The 16,575-nt window shown below is 39.9% G+C and overlaps 1 protein-coding gene across 1 annotated transcript in view; it reads right to left on the minus strand.

Moving 5' to 3' along the window:
• LOC137296665 (PR domain zinc finger protein 14-like) overlaps nt 1–16,099 on the minus strand; it is a 30,421-nt gene extending 14,322 nt beyond the window's left edge. The window contains exons 1-4 of the mRNA XM_067828484.1: nt 16,029–16,099; nt 15,520–15,788; nt 9,934–10,038; nt 955–1,115 (exon numbers count right to left, since the gene is read on the minus strand). Of these exons, the coding sequence (XP_067684585.1) occupies nt 955–1,115; nt 9,934–10,038; nt 15,520–15,788; nt 16,029–16,099 (606 nt within the window). The remainder of the gene's footprint in view (nt 1–954; nt 1,116–9,933; nt 10,039–15,519; nt 15,789–16,028) is intronic.
• Between the last annotated feature and the right edge of the window lie 476 nt (nt 16,100–16,575).

A 16,575-nucleotide genomic window follows, 5' to 3' on the forward strand; every position in this document is an offset into this window, starting at 1 on the left:
ACGAGTTATAAACATCGTTTGGGACAATTCTTCAGTTGAATATAAAGACATGTCGTCTAGATGTGGAAAGAAAGTTCGAGGTAATTCAGTTCCCGAACATTTACCACTTTTGTGAACACTTTGAGCGCAGGCATGGTGCTGTAAAATCGGGGCGGACCTGAATTCGAGCCTACGAGTTCAGAATAATCATGTGCAGAGAGACGCAAGACCATATTGCGATTTGCTCCACCTGAGACGACTTTTCTATCGTGCAAAAGTACTTTGACTTTGGTGGACACCGATCGACACATGATCGACCAATGTCGGTCATAGCATTACGCTTAACCTGGGCAGGTTCGATGAAGACGTTGAAAATAAACGAAACGACGAAACACAAGAGAAATATATACCTGCTAAAACTGCATGATCTCTGGTCATCAAATTTAAGACAAGAAAACGTGAAATACAAACAAAGTTCATGAAGCGTGAAATTTTCACATCCGGCACTGTAAACAAAACGCTGCAAACACAGCGACAGGTTCAAAATGCTCCTTTTACTGTGGTATGTAGCGAATAAGTCACCTAAAACGTGTTTGAGAAGAGTGAGTGATAGTTTAGTTTCGCACTCAGCAATATTCCAGCTATATGGCGGCGGTCTGTAAATAATCGAGTCTGGACCAGACAATCCAGTGATCAACAACATGAGCGTCGATCTGCACAATTGGGAACCGATGACATGTGTCAACCAAGTCAGCGAGCCTGACCACCCGATCCCGTTAGTTCGATCGTTAGATCCCTCTTACGACAAGCACAGTCGCCCTATATGGCAAGCATGGGTTGCTGAAGGCCTATTCTACCCCGTCTGTCTCAGAAGAAAAACACTGAGAACATATATATATATATATTTCAAACTATGATATTATCTGGAATATGGTAACAAGAGAAGCCTGACAGACAGTAGTTGATATGACATACCTCCCACATTAGTGAGTTGTCGTCGTGGGTCTTGATCTCACTTGTGTTCACCACTCTTCCTTTGAAGGGGCCGAATCTTGTACCCTTGCTGATGACTGTCTTCGTGCAAAAAGACCCATAGTGTATTGTTCCTGCAAATGTGGTTTGATAAATAGCCACTCCTGTAAGAAAAGCAAATGATAAGTCATGTTTGGAAATACATCGACATATCCAATAATACAAATTAAAGCGTACAACAAAACTGAGGTTTTAGAGAAAATAAGTGAAGTGAAGTTATACACTTATTCAACTAATATTGTTGTGTTATGACTGAACATAAACAAGCTGGAGAATAACGAGGATTGATATTACTGTTTTATCATCAGAATCCATTATTTTCTCCAAATATTGATGACGCCTAAAAGTGTGATATTCTCCATTGTCACATGAAGATAGGTGCTTTCTGTTTGCAGTGGACGCCAAGCGTCATGAACTATCACGACAAAGTGGTAGGTAACGCAAGGTCAAGCAATTGAGCTCACAATAATCGTCTACAATTTTAACTACAAGTTAAAACTTTCAAGTCGTAGATGACAAGCTCGATTATTGCCTTGTGGATTTTCAAAACCACAAAGGAATTGTTTGAATCTCAACCTGCACAGTTTGATTATGTTTTAAGCTTCGGATATATCGTTTTTGATTGAAGATTTCATGTTCTCCTAAATATCATTGACAGCAAGTTATCACGTATAATCTACATATGCTTCTTTACAGATAACGAATTAAGTGACAGGTGAGAAAGAAGAGAAAAAGGGACTACGTGTGTAAATACACATTCCTTACTCAGACGTGTTTTTTTTTCTTAAACGTGTATTTACATTCCCTAAGTGGTTTTGTTTACAGGATAGGTAAAACTACATTACTAACGATCGTCATTTCGGCATCTTTCTAGGAAAACCAAAAGTAATACATGTAGTATGTACATCCGGTCATTTCTGATTAGTTTCAGAAATGGACATTCATTCAAAAAAATGCATATGTGAGTTCACACATCATGTGTTATTTTCGTACGTATCACGTAAATTATTAAACTATGAGAATTAAAGTGGAACAGAGGGTTCATCTGAAAGACAGTTTAACTGGTCCTTCATTAAATGCACATCGTATAAGAAGTCAGAAATCGTAGTACATAATAGAGGCATGGATATTTAATGCACACTTCTTAAGGTGTATGTTATGTGTACCCGTAGGTCCAAGAGCTATGAGTATGGCGGTCTCTAAGTATTCACACGTACATGTTCGCCCTGGCAGGACTCTGTGGACATTTCCAGCTGTGCCTGAGGTACACCTTCGTAAACAGTGTCCTAATCAAAATGACCAAACGTTAAAACCGCCATAGAACATCCAAGTCAATACGGTCACAAAAAGTCAAAATGGCCATACATTGTTAGATATTTTATAACACTCAGAATATTTTTCTATGTTGTATCATTTCATGTCAAGGTGTAAAAATGATGAAGGAAGTTATATCAGACAAAAATTAATGATTATGACACATTAACAAATCCTATTTTCAACAAATAACAACACAAAAAAACCCACAAAACACAGACATCTCAAAATATTACATATTTAACAATCTCAAAGTATCAATTTAAAAAGAATTCAAGAACAAAGATCATTCACACACACACACACACACACACACACACACACACACACACACACACAAACACACACACAAACACACAAACACACACACACACACACAAACACACACACACACAAACACACACACACCGCAGGCGTCTTGTTCAGGACCATTGATTGTACACTTACAGTGAACCGTATCCGTAGTTTTTATGTCAGAACCCGTTCTGGGGAGGGTAGTTGGGGTGTCTGCAGTGTGTGTGAGTACTGTGTGTACTTTGGTGTGTGTGTGTGTGTGTGTGTGTGTGTGTGTGTGTGTGTGTGTGTGTGTGTGTGTGTGTGTGTGTGTGTGTGTGTGTGTGTGTGTGTGTGTGTGTGTGTGTGTGTGTGTGTGTGTGTGTGTGTGTGTGTGTGTGTGTGTGCGGCACCATAACAAGTATTTATAGCGGTATCATGGATAGAGCCACAACCATAACCAACATGTACAGTGGTATTGTGAATAGGTCCGAGACCATAATTTATAGCGGTATCATGGATAGGAGCGGCACCAAAACCAGCATCTATAGCAGTATCAAGGATAGACCCGGCACCATAACAAGTATTTATAGCGGTATCATGGATAGAGCCACGACCATAACCAACATGTACAGTGGTATCGTGGATAGGTCTGAGACCATAACAAGTATTTATAGCGGTATCATGGATAGAGCCACGACCATAACCAACATGTACAGTGGTATCGTGGATAGGTCTGAAACCATAACAAGTATTTATAGCGGTATCATGGATAGATCCACGACCATAACCAGCATGTACAGTGGTATCGTGGATAGGTCTGAGACCATAACAAGTATTTATAGCGGTATCATTGATAGATCCACGACCATAACCAGCATGTACAGTGGTATCGTGGATAGGCCTGAGACCATAACAAGTATTTATAGCGGTATCATGGATAGATCCACGACCATAACCAGCATGTACAGTGGTATCGTGGATAGGTCTGAGACCATAACAAGTATTTATAGCGGTATCATGGATAGATCCATGACCATAACCAGCATGTACAGTGGTATCGTGGATAGGTCTGAGACCATAACAAGTATTTATAGCGGTATCATTGATAGATCCACGACCATAACCAGCATGTACAGTGGTATCGTGGATAGGTCTGAGACCATAACAAGTATTTATAGCGGTATCATGGATAGATCCACGACCATAACCAGCATGTACAGTGGTATCGTGGATAGGTCTGAGACCATAACAAGTATTTATAGCGGTATCATGGATAGATCCACGACCATAACCAGCATGTACAGTGGTATCGTGGATAGGTCTGAGACCATAACAAGTATTTATAGCGGTATCATTGATAGATCCACGACCATAACCAGCATGTACAGTGGTATCGTGGATAGGTCTGAGACCATAACAAGTATTTATAGCGGTATCATTGATAGATCCACGACCATAACCAGCATGTACAGTGGTATCGTGGATAGGTCTGAGACCATAACAAGTATTTATAGCGGTATCATTGATAGATCCACGACCATAACCAGCATGTACAGTGGTATCGTGGATAGGTCTGAGACCATAACAAGTATTTATAGCGGTATCATGGATAGATCCACGACCATAACCAGCATGTACAGTGGTATCGTGGATAGGTCTGAGACCATAACAAGTATTTATAGCGGTATCATGGATAGATCCACGACCATAACCAGCATGTACAGTGGTATCGTGGATAGGTCTGAGACCATAACAAGTATTTATAGCGGTATCATGGATAGATCCACGACCATAACCAGCATGTACAGTGGTATCGTGGATAGGTCTGAGACCATAACAAGTATTTATAGCGGTATCATGGATAGAGCCACGACCATAACCAGCATGTACAGTGGTATCGTGGATAGGTCTGAGACCATAACAAGTATTTATAGCGGTATCATGGATAGAGCCACGACCATAACCAGCATGTACAGTGGTATCGTGGATAGGCCCGGCACCATGACAAGCATCTGTAGCAGTATCATGGATAGGCCCAGGTGCTCTTTTCACAAAGCAAACTTTACTAAAGTTAACATTAACTACCTTTCTATAACACTGCCCTCAAATTACCTTGGTGACTTACGACCGCTTTGTATTTTGTGAAAGGAGACTCAAGGTCATAACCAGCATCCATAGTGGAGTCCGAGTACACCCGTCCGCACTGGCGACATAGGCCACTATATAGTACGGCCAGAAATTATTGAGAAGTTTTGGAATATGTCTAAATGGATTTCTAGTATAAACAATATTGACCAGCTATGAAGTGCTTGGTTTCATTCAAGAGAGAAAACTCCATTAATCCTTTTTCATTAGTTTGTGAAGAGTTATCCCCCTTTGTTTACTTGCTGGCATACGACAGTTTCAGTTATCCTCAGTATGAATGATTTAGAGAAGAGGAAGTTGATTTTAAAGTATCATAACATGGACAACAAGATTTCAAGTAGAACAGGCATCCCTTTGTCCACTGTATATCTTGTTTTGAAAAATATTGCAAATGTATATGGCACTGAGCACCAGGGAGGCGGCTTGGTTTAGAAAACTTAAGGCTGGATATTATTGATAGAGGAGTGAGTGAGTGAGTTTAGTTTTACGCCGCATTCAGCAGTATTCCAGCTATTTGGCAGCGGTCTGTAAATAATCGAGTCTGGACCAGACAATCAAGTGATCAACAACATGAGCATCGATCTGCGCAATTGGGAACCGATGACATGTGTCAACCAAGTCAGCGAGCCTGACCACCCGATCCCGTTAATCGCCTCTTACGACAAGCACGGTCGCCTTTTATGGCAAGCATGGGTTGCTGAAGGCCTATTCTACCGCGGGACCTTCACGGGTGTTTGATAGAGGAGCTATGGCTGCATGTAAGGAGACGGTTAGAACAGAGCTGCATGCAGTGGGTTGGCACAAAAGGAATTCCAGCATACATCATAGAAATTCGAACTGGAACAATGTGATTTTCTCAGATGAAAGTTTTGTTTTGCTGTGAAAATAATAATTCTGGACCAAACAAACTGAAAAGTGTTTGCATCAGCGCCCAAAGTACAGTCCGAAATTTAACGTGTGGGGTGGCAACGCCCCTCTGTGTATTTGAAGGAATTATGGACAGTGAGCGGAGATGTTCTCGAGGGACATTTTATTTTTATTTTTCCTGCAGGACAACGACCAAAACATCGTTCAAAGCATTCACAGGCCTGGTTTCGGACCCAGAATATGACATTAATAGACTGACCAAGCTATAGCCCTGACCTAAATCCAGCAGAAAATGTCAGGGGACTTATGAAGGAAATTGTCAAGACGAATAATCTGGTACATATTGCTGAAATGAAAGAAGAGGTAGACCGATATTGGGACGGCATTGACCACGAGTTTCTAACTTCTTTGATCAACAGTATACCCCGCCTCATTGAAGCTTGCCCGCGGTGACTTGACAAAATACTAACTGTCTCGAGTTGTGTTCTGCTAATATTCACATTTAATACATGAGTAATGAGTGAGATGGTTTTGTACAAAAAATTACAATCTTTAAATTCTCAGTAATTTCTGGTCATATTCTATCTTTCAGGCCTAAAAAGGGGCATAACTCGGTTAAATGTTATTTCTAGAAAATGGTTTGTCCAACTTTCCTTCTTTTGATTGTGCAAGCAGATCAGCAAGTTCTGTAACACACGTATGTTCCTATATAATTTAACAAACTATGGGTCTCTGGACGTTACTTAGGTTTGAAGCAGGAATCACCAAGTTTCAAACTGGGGCCTTTTTCAGATTTGAAAATTCAAAACATAATATGCTCCATTCCTCCTGTGTCTATACTATGGAATACCGCAAGAAAACCTTACATCGTTCTGTCCTGACGGATTGCTAACTGTAGCTGTTCGGAGAACGTCACACCAAGTTTTTACAAGGGGAAGTGAAACAGTAAACGCCATGACGAATCAAGCTGTAATTACAATTAGCGGTTAGGGATGATTGATCTTTCATTACTAGACAGGGTCAAGGAACACACGTTACAATACTAATATGATCTGTCGGCCTGTAACTCGTAGCAGCATACCCACTTTGCGGTTCATTACACAAGTTACATTCAAAGACTGATATTTGTCGACCTTTTTCACAAACCTATTTATCATATAATATGCAGCTTTTTTCGCAGTTTAAAGATAGATGGTAAAATTGTGTCCGATGAGGTTCGTATTCGGATAAAGAAATGAAGAAAAGACTACTTGTTATAATTTGCAAAGACTCACTAAAATAGTGGTCAAACCTAATGCATACTCTCTAAAAGACAGTCCTATGAAAACCTTTCTTTGAAATGACACGCCAATGGTTACTGCCATCCTCAACAGTCTAATGAAATATAGCACCACTGTGGTATGATAAACTCACTTAAAGCCTAGGCTGCCACAGGATTGTTTTTATCTCTAAACTTTATAACGACCCCCTGTTACGTGCCGTTACAACTGCAGACATTGTGATGGAGGTTACAGGTATAAGTGATGAAAGGGGAGGCTGTTTGCTAATATACTGTTATTAAGTGTGAACCACTCAGCAGTAACTTACAAATATAAAAAGTAAGATACTTGTTCCTGGTAATAGATGCATGATGATAATGAACAATTCATGAACACTTGAAGGTCGTCAATGACGTCTGACGACAGCAGATGGACCATACATGTAAGATGTGAAATTTCAAAGATGACGTCATTTTGATAGCGCATAATATCGTCCACATTTTTCAAAACATACACTATCGGACATACGGTTAATGTGCCGATGTAAGAGAGGCCACAAAATATGGGCGCCGGAACAAGATTCTTGCAAAATAGTGAACTTTTGAATATATTGCACTCAAAAATGGCTGTATGAACATGTGGTACTGTGCAGTGAACACGACATTCTCAGATGATTGTAAAATGTTCAGCATTTATCAATTTGCCTAAAACAACCAAATGCTAAATAATCAAATGGGTGAACAACGGTTTGTAAACAGCCTGTGCGTTTGCCACAAAGCAAGGGAATTTCCCCTATCATAGTTACAAGTAACAGCATTATAAATCATGTTAGGGAATTAATGTTAAATTGTTGAATATACATGTATTACATTTACTGAAATTCATGCATCGATGTGCATGATATCTGATAAAGTTTGAATTGTTTCCATGGAATTCATGAAAATTATAAATACCATATATCTGTAATCGCAAAGTCACAATTTCAAAATCTGTCTCATATATCTGCCAAGTTCTGTTGAAAGATATGAAATGGTTTTCGAGTTGTGCTCTGGGCACGAAGCCCATCCCTCCATTTTGAGACCAAGAAAATAATAAATCACAAAAACCTATAAAAAAACAAAAGGCACCACTTTGGGGTCTGTCACATATCTCTGCCAAGTTTTACTGGCAGATATTAAGAAGTTTTTGAGTTCTGCTCTGAAAATGAAACACGCCTCTCACTTTTCAGACTACGTCTGAAACGTTTCCATGGAAACCGAGAAAATGATAAATCACAAGATCTTGTACATAGCAAAAGGCACCACTTCAGGTTCTGACTGATATATCTACCAAGTTTCGCAGAAACATATTGAACGGTTGTTGAGTTGTGCTCCGGAAACGAAGCCCATCCCTCCATTTTGACAATGAGTTCGAAACGTTTCCATGGAAACCGAGAAAATAATAAATCACAAAAATCTGTACATAGCAAAAGGCATCATTTCAACTTCTGACTGATATATCTACCAAGTGTTGCAGAAAAATATTGAATTGTTTTTGAGTTCTGCTCCGGAATCGAAGCACACCCCACCATAAGACTAACACCAAAATGTTCCATAGAACAACAACAACAAAAAAATGTAAATGCCAAAAATCTGTAAATAGCAAAAGGCACATCCATAGGCTGAGATTACCATATCTATCAAGTTTGGTCTAAAAATATTGAACGTTTTCTGAGTTATGCTCCGGAAACAAAATAATTACGGACGGACAGACGGTGGACAGGAGGACGGCGTCGACTATATCCCTCGCATTACATGCCGGGGGTATAAAAAGTCAAACATTGAGGAACTGATTGAATTTTAAGATCAATTGCTCTAACAGCCTCCATAAAAGTGGGAGTACTGGGAGCGATATACTGAATATAGTCCTTGCGATGATGTTGGCAGTATGTCTGTGTAGTGGCAACAAGCCTGGTAGCTACATGTATAAACATTTTTCTCTAATACTCGCAGTGTGGTAGTTACTCAAATTATCTAGCACTTCCTGCTTATACAAATCCAGCTTTCGTGAATTCGTAAAGGAATGAATACAGATTGGTGAATATGAATGATAAACATGCATTCATGCTCTATCAAATAAATGCTATTTACTCCCTCAATTCCTCGTTACGAGCAAAGTACTTGCATGGGCGTGTTGCCCGCCTCCTCCACGTGTTATCTGATAACGTTACCTAGATCTGGATCTCTGTTTTGAGGACCGGTGTCATATTCCTGGTCAGCGCGTGAGATCGTCTGGTGACCGACCTGTCATTTATTTGGTCTGGTGACAGACGCCTTACAAACTTACTCAGCAAGTAAGTTGTCCACCATCATTTTTAAGGGACGTTATGTAAGACATTTTTAAACATTTACCATGTAGCATATGTAACATGTTCTTCCTTCAGGAGAAATGCAATAACGGATCCATGCTTGTGAAATGACAAGAGCAGAGAGAGAGACACACAGAGAGAGAGAGAGAGAGAGAGGGAGGGAGAGAGAGAGAGACCACCTCGAATCTCATTATACGTGTTGTTTATGCTCCCTCACAATGTAACAACTCAATGCTGCACGTCCGTGCAAGTTTACTGGAGAAGAAGAATAAAGACTTCCCGCTCTATTTTCTTTGCGCTGGTTATAACATAAACGATGACAGCAGAGCACAATGGGGTTGAATGGAGATCCGAGTCGGGAAAGGGAGAGGGAGTGTTAGTGAGAGGGTCTGTGACAAGAGCAGAGCAAGGGGTAGCTGTCACAACCCCACCGCCAATTACAACTCCCGTTCTTCCACCGCTTCGTTTGTTCAGACCAGGTGTACAACCAGACAATCCGCCTTGTCATAATAGCAAAGAAAGGGACAGGTATACGTCACAGTCTTTTTCTGTTTGTTTAATTACCATTATCTGCGTGAAAAGCCCTTAGTGGGGATTAGACTAAACATTGATATTTAGTGTGTGGAAGCAAAGCAACATTTGAACTTTAAAAGTTTTTCCAGGCATGGATAAGGCTATGACTTAATTGGGAAAAAGCGAGTGTTTTACATGTACCTTCGGGGAGGTCCAAGCAGCTTGTATCCAGCACAATGGTCGGTGAGGTCTTGGTCACATGATTCACCCCCACTTGAACTTGACCGCCAAGTATCCGGTCAATACCTGCAATACAGAAACACGCTATGTGTTAGATGCACCCAATATCACACTGATGATCACTTTATCGTATTAAGATCATGTTTACACAACAAAGACACTGAACTGAAAAGGAATATTTTACAATATACGTAATAAGTATTCCATGCATTTTAAAATTATATGCGACAAATGACACAAGTCGAGAATTCGAAAGATGGTGCAGTCTTGCCGTTTCTATTCGTCGTTATATGGAAACTGTATTTAATGCTGTTTAACCTGTCAAGTACATTGTATAGACGTGCCTAAGATGAATATTGAAAGTGAAACTCTTGCAATACAAGCGCAGGTGGCAGCGGTCATTACTTGCAATAATCTAGACATAGGTTCTGTTTTAACTTATCAAACGATTGTTTTTGAGACACGATTTGACTGAAAATCGATCGTGAGGAATTCGATATATGAGGGCATGTACAAATCGAAAACCAAGAGCTGATCTGGGCTTGCAATATGCTGACTTGGCTACTTCTGCCAGAGGTGCAGTTTCATGAAAACGACAAGTGATTAAAACCAGCAATAAGACTCGGAGCATATCACTATCAAATCACGGGGGGCGGGTGAAATGTCTCAGTTCGGTTTGACGATAGACAGGAATGTGTCTTGTAAAATCCAAATGACTGTGAAATAGACGACTCGTTTACCAGGAGAGCATAGTACGCAGCCTGTCAGCGTGTGACGATGGACTACGGAACTTATGAGAACAAACATATATGTATGGTCTGGGAAGACAGTTGTAACGATCAATCATACAGACTCCAGCACAACAACCCAACCATCAGATACACTTGCAGGGAGCAAGAACGAGGACTGATAGGACAGATTTCCACCAATGTTAATAATCCATCGCGATCACATCACATCTATTGTTGTTTGTTGGCGTCGTCGCCGTCGTCGCCGTCGTCGTTACTGACTCACTGTAAGCAGCACAAAACTTGAAAAATAACATATGTAGTTAATTGGGCAATGACCTGTCATTACGTGGTGAAATTAAGTGAAGTAAAGTAAAATAGCAAGTAAGTAATATGACACATTACAAAGCCAAACGAGAAGAAGACCGCATTCATGACAGTATTCAGCACATAGCTACATTTTCATTAAGCTGCAATATTTATTCTTTCAGTATTTCACAATCAAGGCGCAGAACTATGTGTTTCCTTCAACATTTATAATTACTACAGGTGTAGGCACAACTATTTGAAATCGAATTATTATTTTGAAAGATAATGCGTTACACATGAACAAATACAACCCGGCATTTTCCTTGCAACATTCAGGCAAGTTGTAATTGGGAGTTTGCTTTGTTTGTTGTCTGTCTGTTTAACGTAAACCAATACTCAACCTATATAACGAGGGCAGAAGGATGACTGAGTCGGCAGTCTAATATACCTGGCATGTTGTGGTAAGTGTTGTGGACCCCAACCTGATGAAGATCTTAAATGTCAACTTCTTTGGCCATCTTTGACCGTTTCATGACAAAATTCTCATATCGGATGTAAAACCGTTTATTTAAAAAAACATTACAACAAGCAAAACATGAACAACACAAGTAATACATGAATGTATTTATATGTTTATGTGAAAACCGTGATTATCAAATTTATGAACACGCAAAAGTAGTAAATTGTGTACTTTAATGAGAAAATGTAATCCCAAATACAGTATACGTTACATAATCAAAGTTCTCACTTGAAACAAAATGTTTTGGAAAGACTATCTGTGTAAAGAATAAAATTATTTTGGCAGTAAATGTCTAAATTAGGAATTTGCAAATCATGTGTCGTATATGCATTCAACAAGGTGGTTGATGTTGTCCAATGGCCCTGGTCTATCAATGGCGGACAACTACAAAAACTGACAAATAATTCCCTAGATCTTTCCCTGTACAAAACCTAACATGGCCGCGTCAATAATGTAGCAGATGTACAGGTACCCAAAGGGTGGTTATTAAACCTCCTTTCCATAAATGGGGAAGGTTTGCTATTTTAAAGAGCTTCCGTACATTGTGTGAATGTTTTGATTGTAGTGTGTGTATATGGATAGTATAAATATATTTTAATGAATGCAGCTTGTAAACTATTATCTGAGACCTATTCATAATACATAAGTTCTCCTAGTACGGATCTTTTCCTGTCCATTTACAATTTGTTAAATGTTCCAGGGTGATTTTTGTGTTTGGAGAGAATGATTTTGATTTTACGCCACTTTTAGCAACATTCCAGCGATGTTAAGGCGGAGGACATTAAAAACTGGCTTCACTCATTGTACCTATGTGGGGAATCGAACCCGGGTCTTCAGTGGGACGGACGAACGAACATTTTAACCACTCGACTACCCCAACGCCCCTTTTGTGTATTGCCTGCCCTACGAGAATAAATGTCCTCAACCCTACCAGAAGCTTGTTGTTTGTTGTGAAAAGCTGGTCACAATTACAACCTTTGTCTATCTATGAGAATCCAACAGCAATTTTATGCATCAAACACTCTTCATTTCGCGCTTGAGGAGGTTTCATCTGTCTGTAGTGCGAATGATGCGTATGTCTGCAATGTGGAGGATCCGTCTGTGTGTAACAGGATGGGATTTCATAATTTGTCACGGGGGTGAAATGGATGGGATTCTTCTGGAGGGGATTTGTCAGTAATGATGCGGATTTGTCTGCCTGAAATGTATGTGGATTCATCTTTCTAGAATGGATGAGGATTCACTGGTCGGGAATGGAAATGGGTTTGTCTGTCCCTAATGAATGGCGATACGTCTGTCTGTACTGGATGGAGATTCATCTACGGGTAATAGAGGGATGTCTGTCTGTAATAAATGAGGATTCGTCCACCTGTAGTAGATGGTAGTCTGCGTGCTATGGAGTAAGGCCTGTCTCTCTGTAATATTTGTGAGGGAGTAGGTCGGTTGATCTGGTTCTCATGATGGTTCATTTCACCTAAGCCGGAAGTACTTTTTCTCACGAGTATGTTTAATTCCACACATGCAATAACGAGTTACAATGTCATTTTATGATTTCGTATAAATTAGCAACATGCGGGAATAGTTTCACGATTGCCATTTAATTCGTCCTTAGTTTAGGTGACTATATATTTTTCAGAAAGCTGTATATTTTGTAAGCGTCAGATTGTTAGGTTCTATTTTATTCAAGAAAGGTGTTGCTATGGCAATGTTTGATACTAGTTTAAGGTGGGAAGTGATATGTGCGAGGGGCCTGGGTTTGAAAGCTTTGTAGTAATGACTGTGATCAAACATTGACTTCGCGCCAGCTGTGGGGTAGGCGTCACAGGTATCGGAACACCAACACCCTCGGGCACCTTTAACAACACGCCAGTGACACCCCAACGGTAAAAGCGTCCAACAATGCTAGACTTGGCGAATTCCGTAAGTCCAGTCTACCACCACTTATTGGGAGTTAGTTGTGGAGAAAGTAACCGTGTTGTTACACTTCTGTTGATACAACAAAGGCAAATAATCCATTGAACCTTCGTTAATCTCCATCCACTCCGGTTTATCTGGGAACCATAATGCCGTGTTACCCTACAGGGTACGCAACACAATAAGCAAACTTTATCATGGCTTGTCGAATCAAACTTGATGAAGTCTAATCTTTGTTTAATAAAGAGTTATTGTCAGCTGTGAATGACCTGTCCCCATGTCACATCCTCATGCAAGCATCCACTTAACATACAGCCAACCCTGCTTTTTCATCCAATTGATTAGTGGGCGTTGACGCACCAGGTTGTGATTGGTTGAAGAGCGCCGCTCACTTTCGTCGCCACTAAACTCATGCTACCAACATTACTCCACTCAACTCTAGCTACCAACATTACTCCACAGAAACATATCATTTTCAGGATTTCCAAGCGCATAGTTTTTTTAACATTACAAACTAGCGTGATGTCAAATACATTATTTTTTTCCGAAGTGTTTAAACCGAGTTTGTACTTAAACATATCAGTAACAATTACTTTGATGATCGTTGAACTAACCATGTATGTTAAGTAAACCAAGAGCATCGCAATTTGGCTACAGCTTCTTTGAGTGAATGAGTATGGTTTTAGGCAGTTTTAGCAATATTCCATCAATATCACGGCGGGCACCAGACGCACCAGGTTGTGACACCTTGTGGGGAATGACACCCGGGTCTAGTGATCGAAATATTTAGACGATGGAAAAGTTTTACCACTGGCCAACTGGCCAACTGGCCCACCGCTTCCTTGAACATAAAGTATTACCAAAAAGCGACCATTTGTTTGAACATAGAATATTACGACATGGCTACCATTTCGTTGATCATAGAGTATTACTATACAGCTACCATTTCTTTGAACATAAAGCATTACTATATAGCTACCATTTCTTTGAACATCGAGTATTACTATATGGCTACCATGTCTTTGAAAATAAAGTATTACTATATAGCTACCCACACTTTGAACATAAAGTATTACTGTATAGCTAACGCCTCTTTGAACACAGTGAGTGAGTGACTTAAGATTATATGTCACATCGGCAATATTTCAGCCATATCGTCACTAAAACAAGTTATGATTGCATATCAGAATACAGGTAAATTTAAAATAAACTGTAAACCAAGGACAAAAAGACAACAGATGATCACAGATTTCGATTTAAAACTAGTAACTAACTCTAAAACTATAGATGACAATTCAAGATAAAAACAGGCTATAGATTGCCAACAACTGAAGATAGATCACCATGCTACGGACCATGGTCTTGGAACAGAGTATATCCTTTACGTTTCTGTGCCATGTTGTATATTTTTATTTTATACCTTGGAAACATCAATAATTTCACATCATCAATTTCAAAGCGAAATTTTGAAAACTCCTGATAGTACATAAAAAGTATACCTTTGTTTTGTTCACATGGGAACTAAGTAGAGATATATAAGTGTAAATCTCGTTTGTGTTCGTCATGTAAATAAATTTGCAACATTGTTGTTTGTCTAGTGAAGATTTATATTTCCACCTTCAACATGCGCATGTATTTGTAAAACTTGAGACTTCAACAAACAGTTTTGTCCAGTGACCAATGATGGAGACGTATAACGGCACGACATACGTTTCAACATGCAGGTGAACATGATGCCTTTATGTTTCATAGATTAAACCTGTCATATGCGAGATCTTGTTTACACTACAACAAAGGCGACACAAATCTTCCCACAATAATAAACCTGTTCTTATAAACATATTACAACGTGTAATGTTGTTGGCTTCAATCTAAAACATCTTGCCAATGACATTATGTACACATAGCGATGTTATAAATGTGTCTATTAACTAAAACTTTGTATTGTTAAATAAAGTGAACCAACTCATTTTATGTTTAAATTGAATTACCTTTCATGGTGACAATATGATATATATTTTCATTTTAGGACAGTGTAATGGTTTAATATTTACGTGTTACTGACAAAGAACTTACCATGGCTGATGTCTCCTATCCTAAGACCTGAAAGAGCATGGCCGTGATACTGGTCGCCGGTCTTCCCCTTGGCATAACCATACAGTACCATATCTAACTCCTCCTGGGAGACGCACAATCCACCCCCGGGAAATGTAGGTGTGGGTGCGGCAATTCTAGGTTGGATGGATTGTGTAGAGTTCATGTGGGCAGCTGGTGGCATCATACCCTGGAACACTGGGGTGAACACAGGTGGGGCCTGGCTGAACCTCAGACGCTCTAAGTGTAAACTGGAAAACAACATTATACAAAAATAACAAGAAATAAAGATGACAGCACTCGAAACTATTATGACGGTGAAAATTGTTTTAAATTTCGTTACAACATTTCATTTCACGTGCACGATATGTGAACAAGGAACATGACAACCATACGGATTTACCTGCTAGCAAGCTTCCTCTTAATGTGCTACTTACTTTCAAGAAAAATTGTATTTTGTCAATGGAAGTAAATTTGGCAAGTGTGTTTACCCTTGAGCAATATTAGCTGCAGGATACTGTCCAGAAAAAAAGGTCATGACTGCTGGTCTGATCTGTTCCATTGTTGACCAGTGAGATGAAGCGAGGTGTATACTAATTTCTCTTCTCTGTCCGCCAATATGTTGCTCCCGTCGTGCGTGGCGACCGCCTGCCAACTTGGACACGTCTTTCTTCACAACTTACTCAACTTAAGTCTCATTTTAATGGACCACACTGCGTGACGTGCGCATGCGCGAGTCCAATTGAGCCATCACTTGTGTCTGTATATTGAGTGTGGGGACTGAGCAAGGGTCTCGTGAGGCTGCCAGGCGACTGGTGGACCGGAGAGTAGCATGAGGATCTAACACCCGCCTCACACCACGCGCGGTTCATTATACATCCTTAGGCACGACAGAGAAAATGTTCACAGTCGTTAAAGTTATTAGGCTAACAGAAAGTACATCTAGTGCCTTCCGTCTCGAGCACTACCTCATTCCTTCATGATGCAATTCACTGACGGGTTTGAGGCGTTATACCAACTGCGGCATTGAATATATTC

The sequence above is a fragment of the Haliotis asinina genome, chromosome 9 (assembly GCF_037392515.1).
Source record: "Haliotis asinina isolate JCU_RB_2024 chromosome 9, JCU_Hal_asi_v2, whole genome shotgun sequence".
In the NCBI taxonomy this organism is placed as follows: Eukaryota; Metazoa; Mollusca; class Gastropoda; order Lepetellida; family Haliotidae; genus Haliotis; species Haliotis asinina.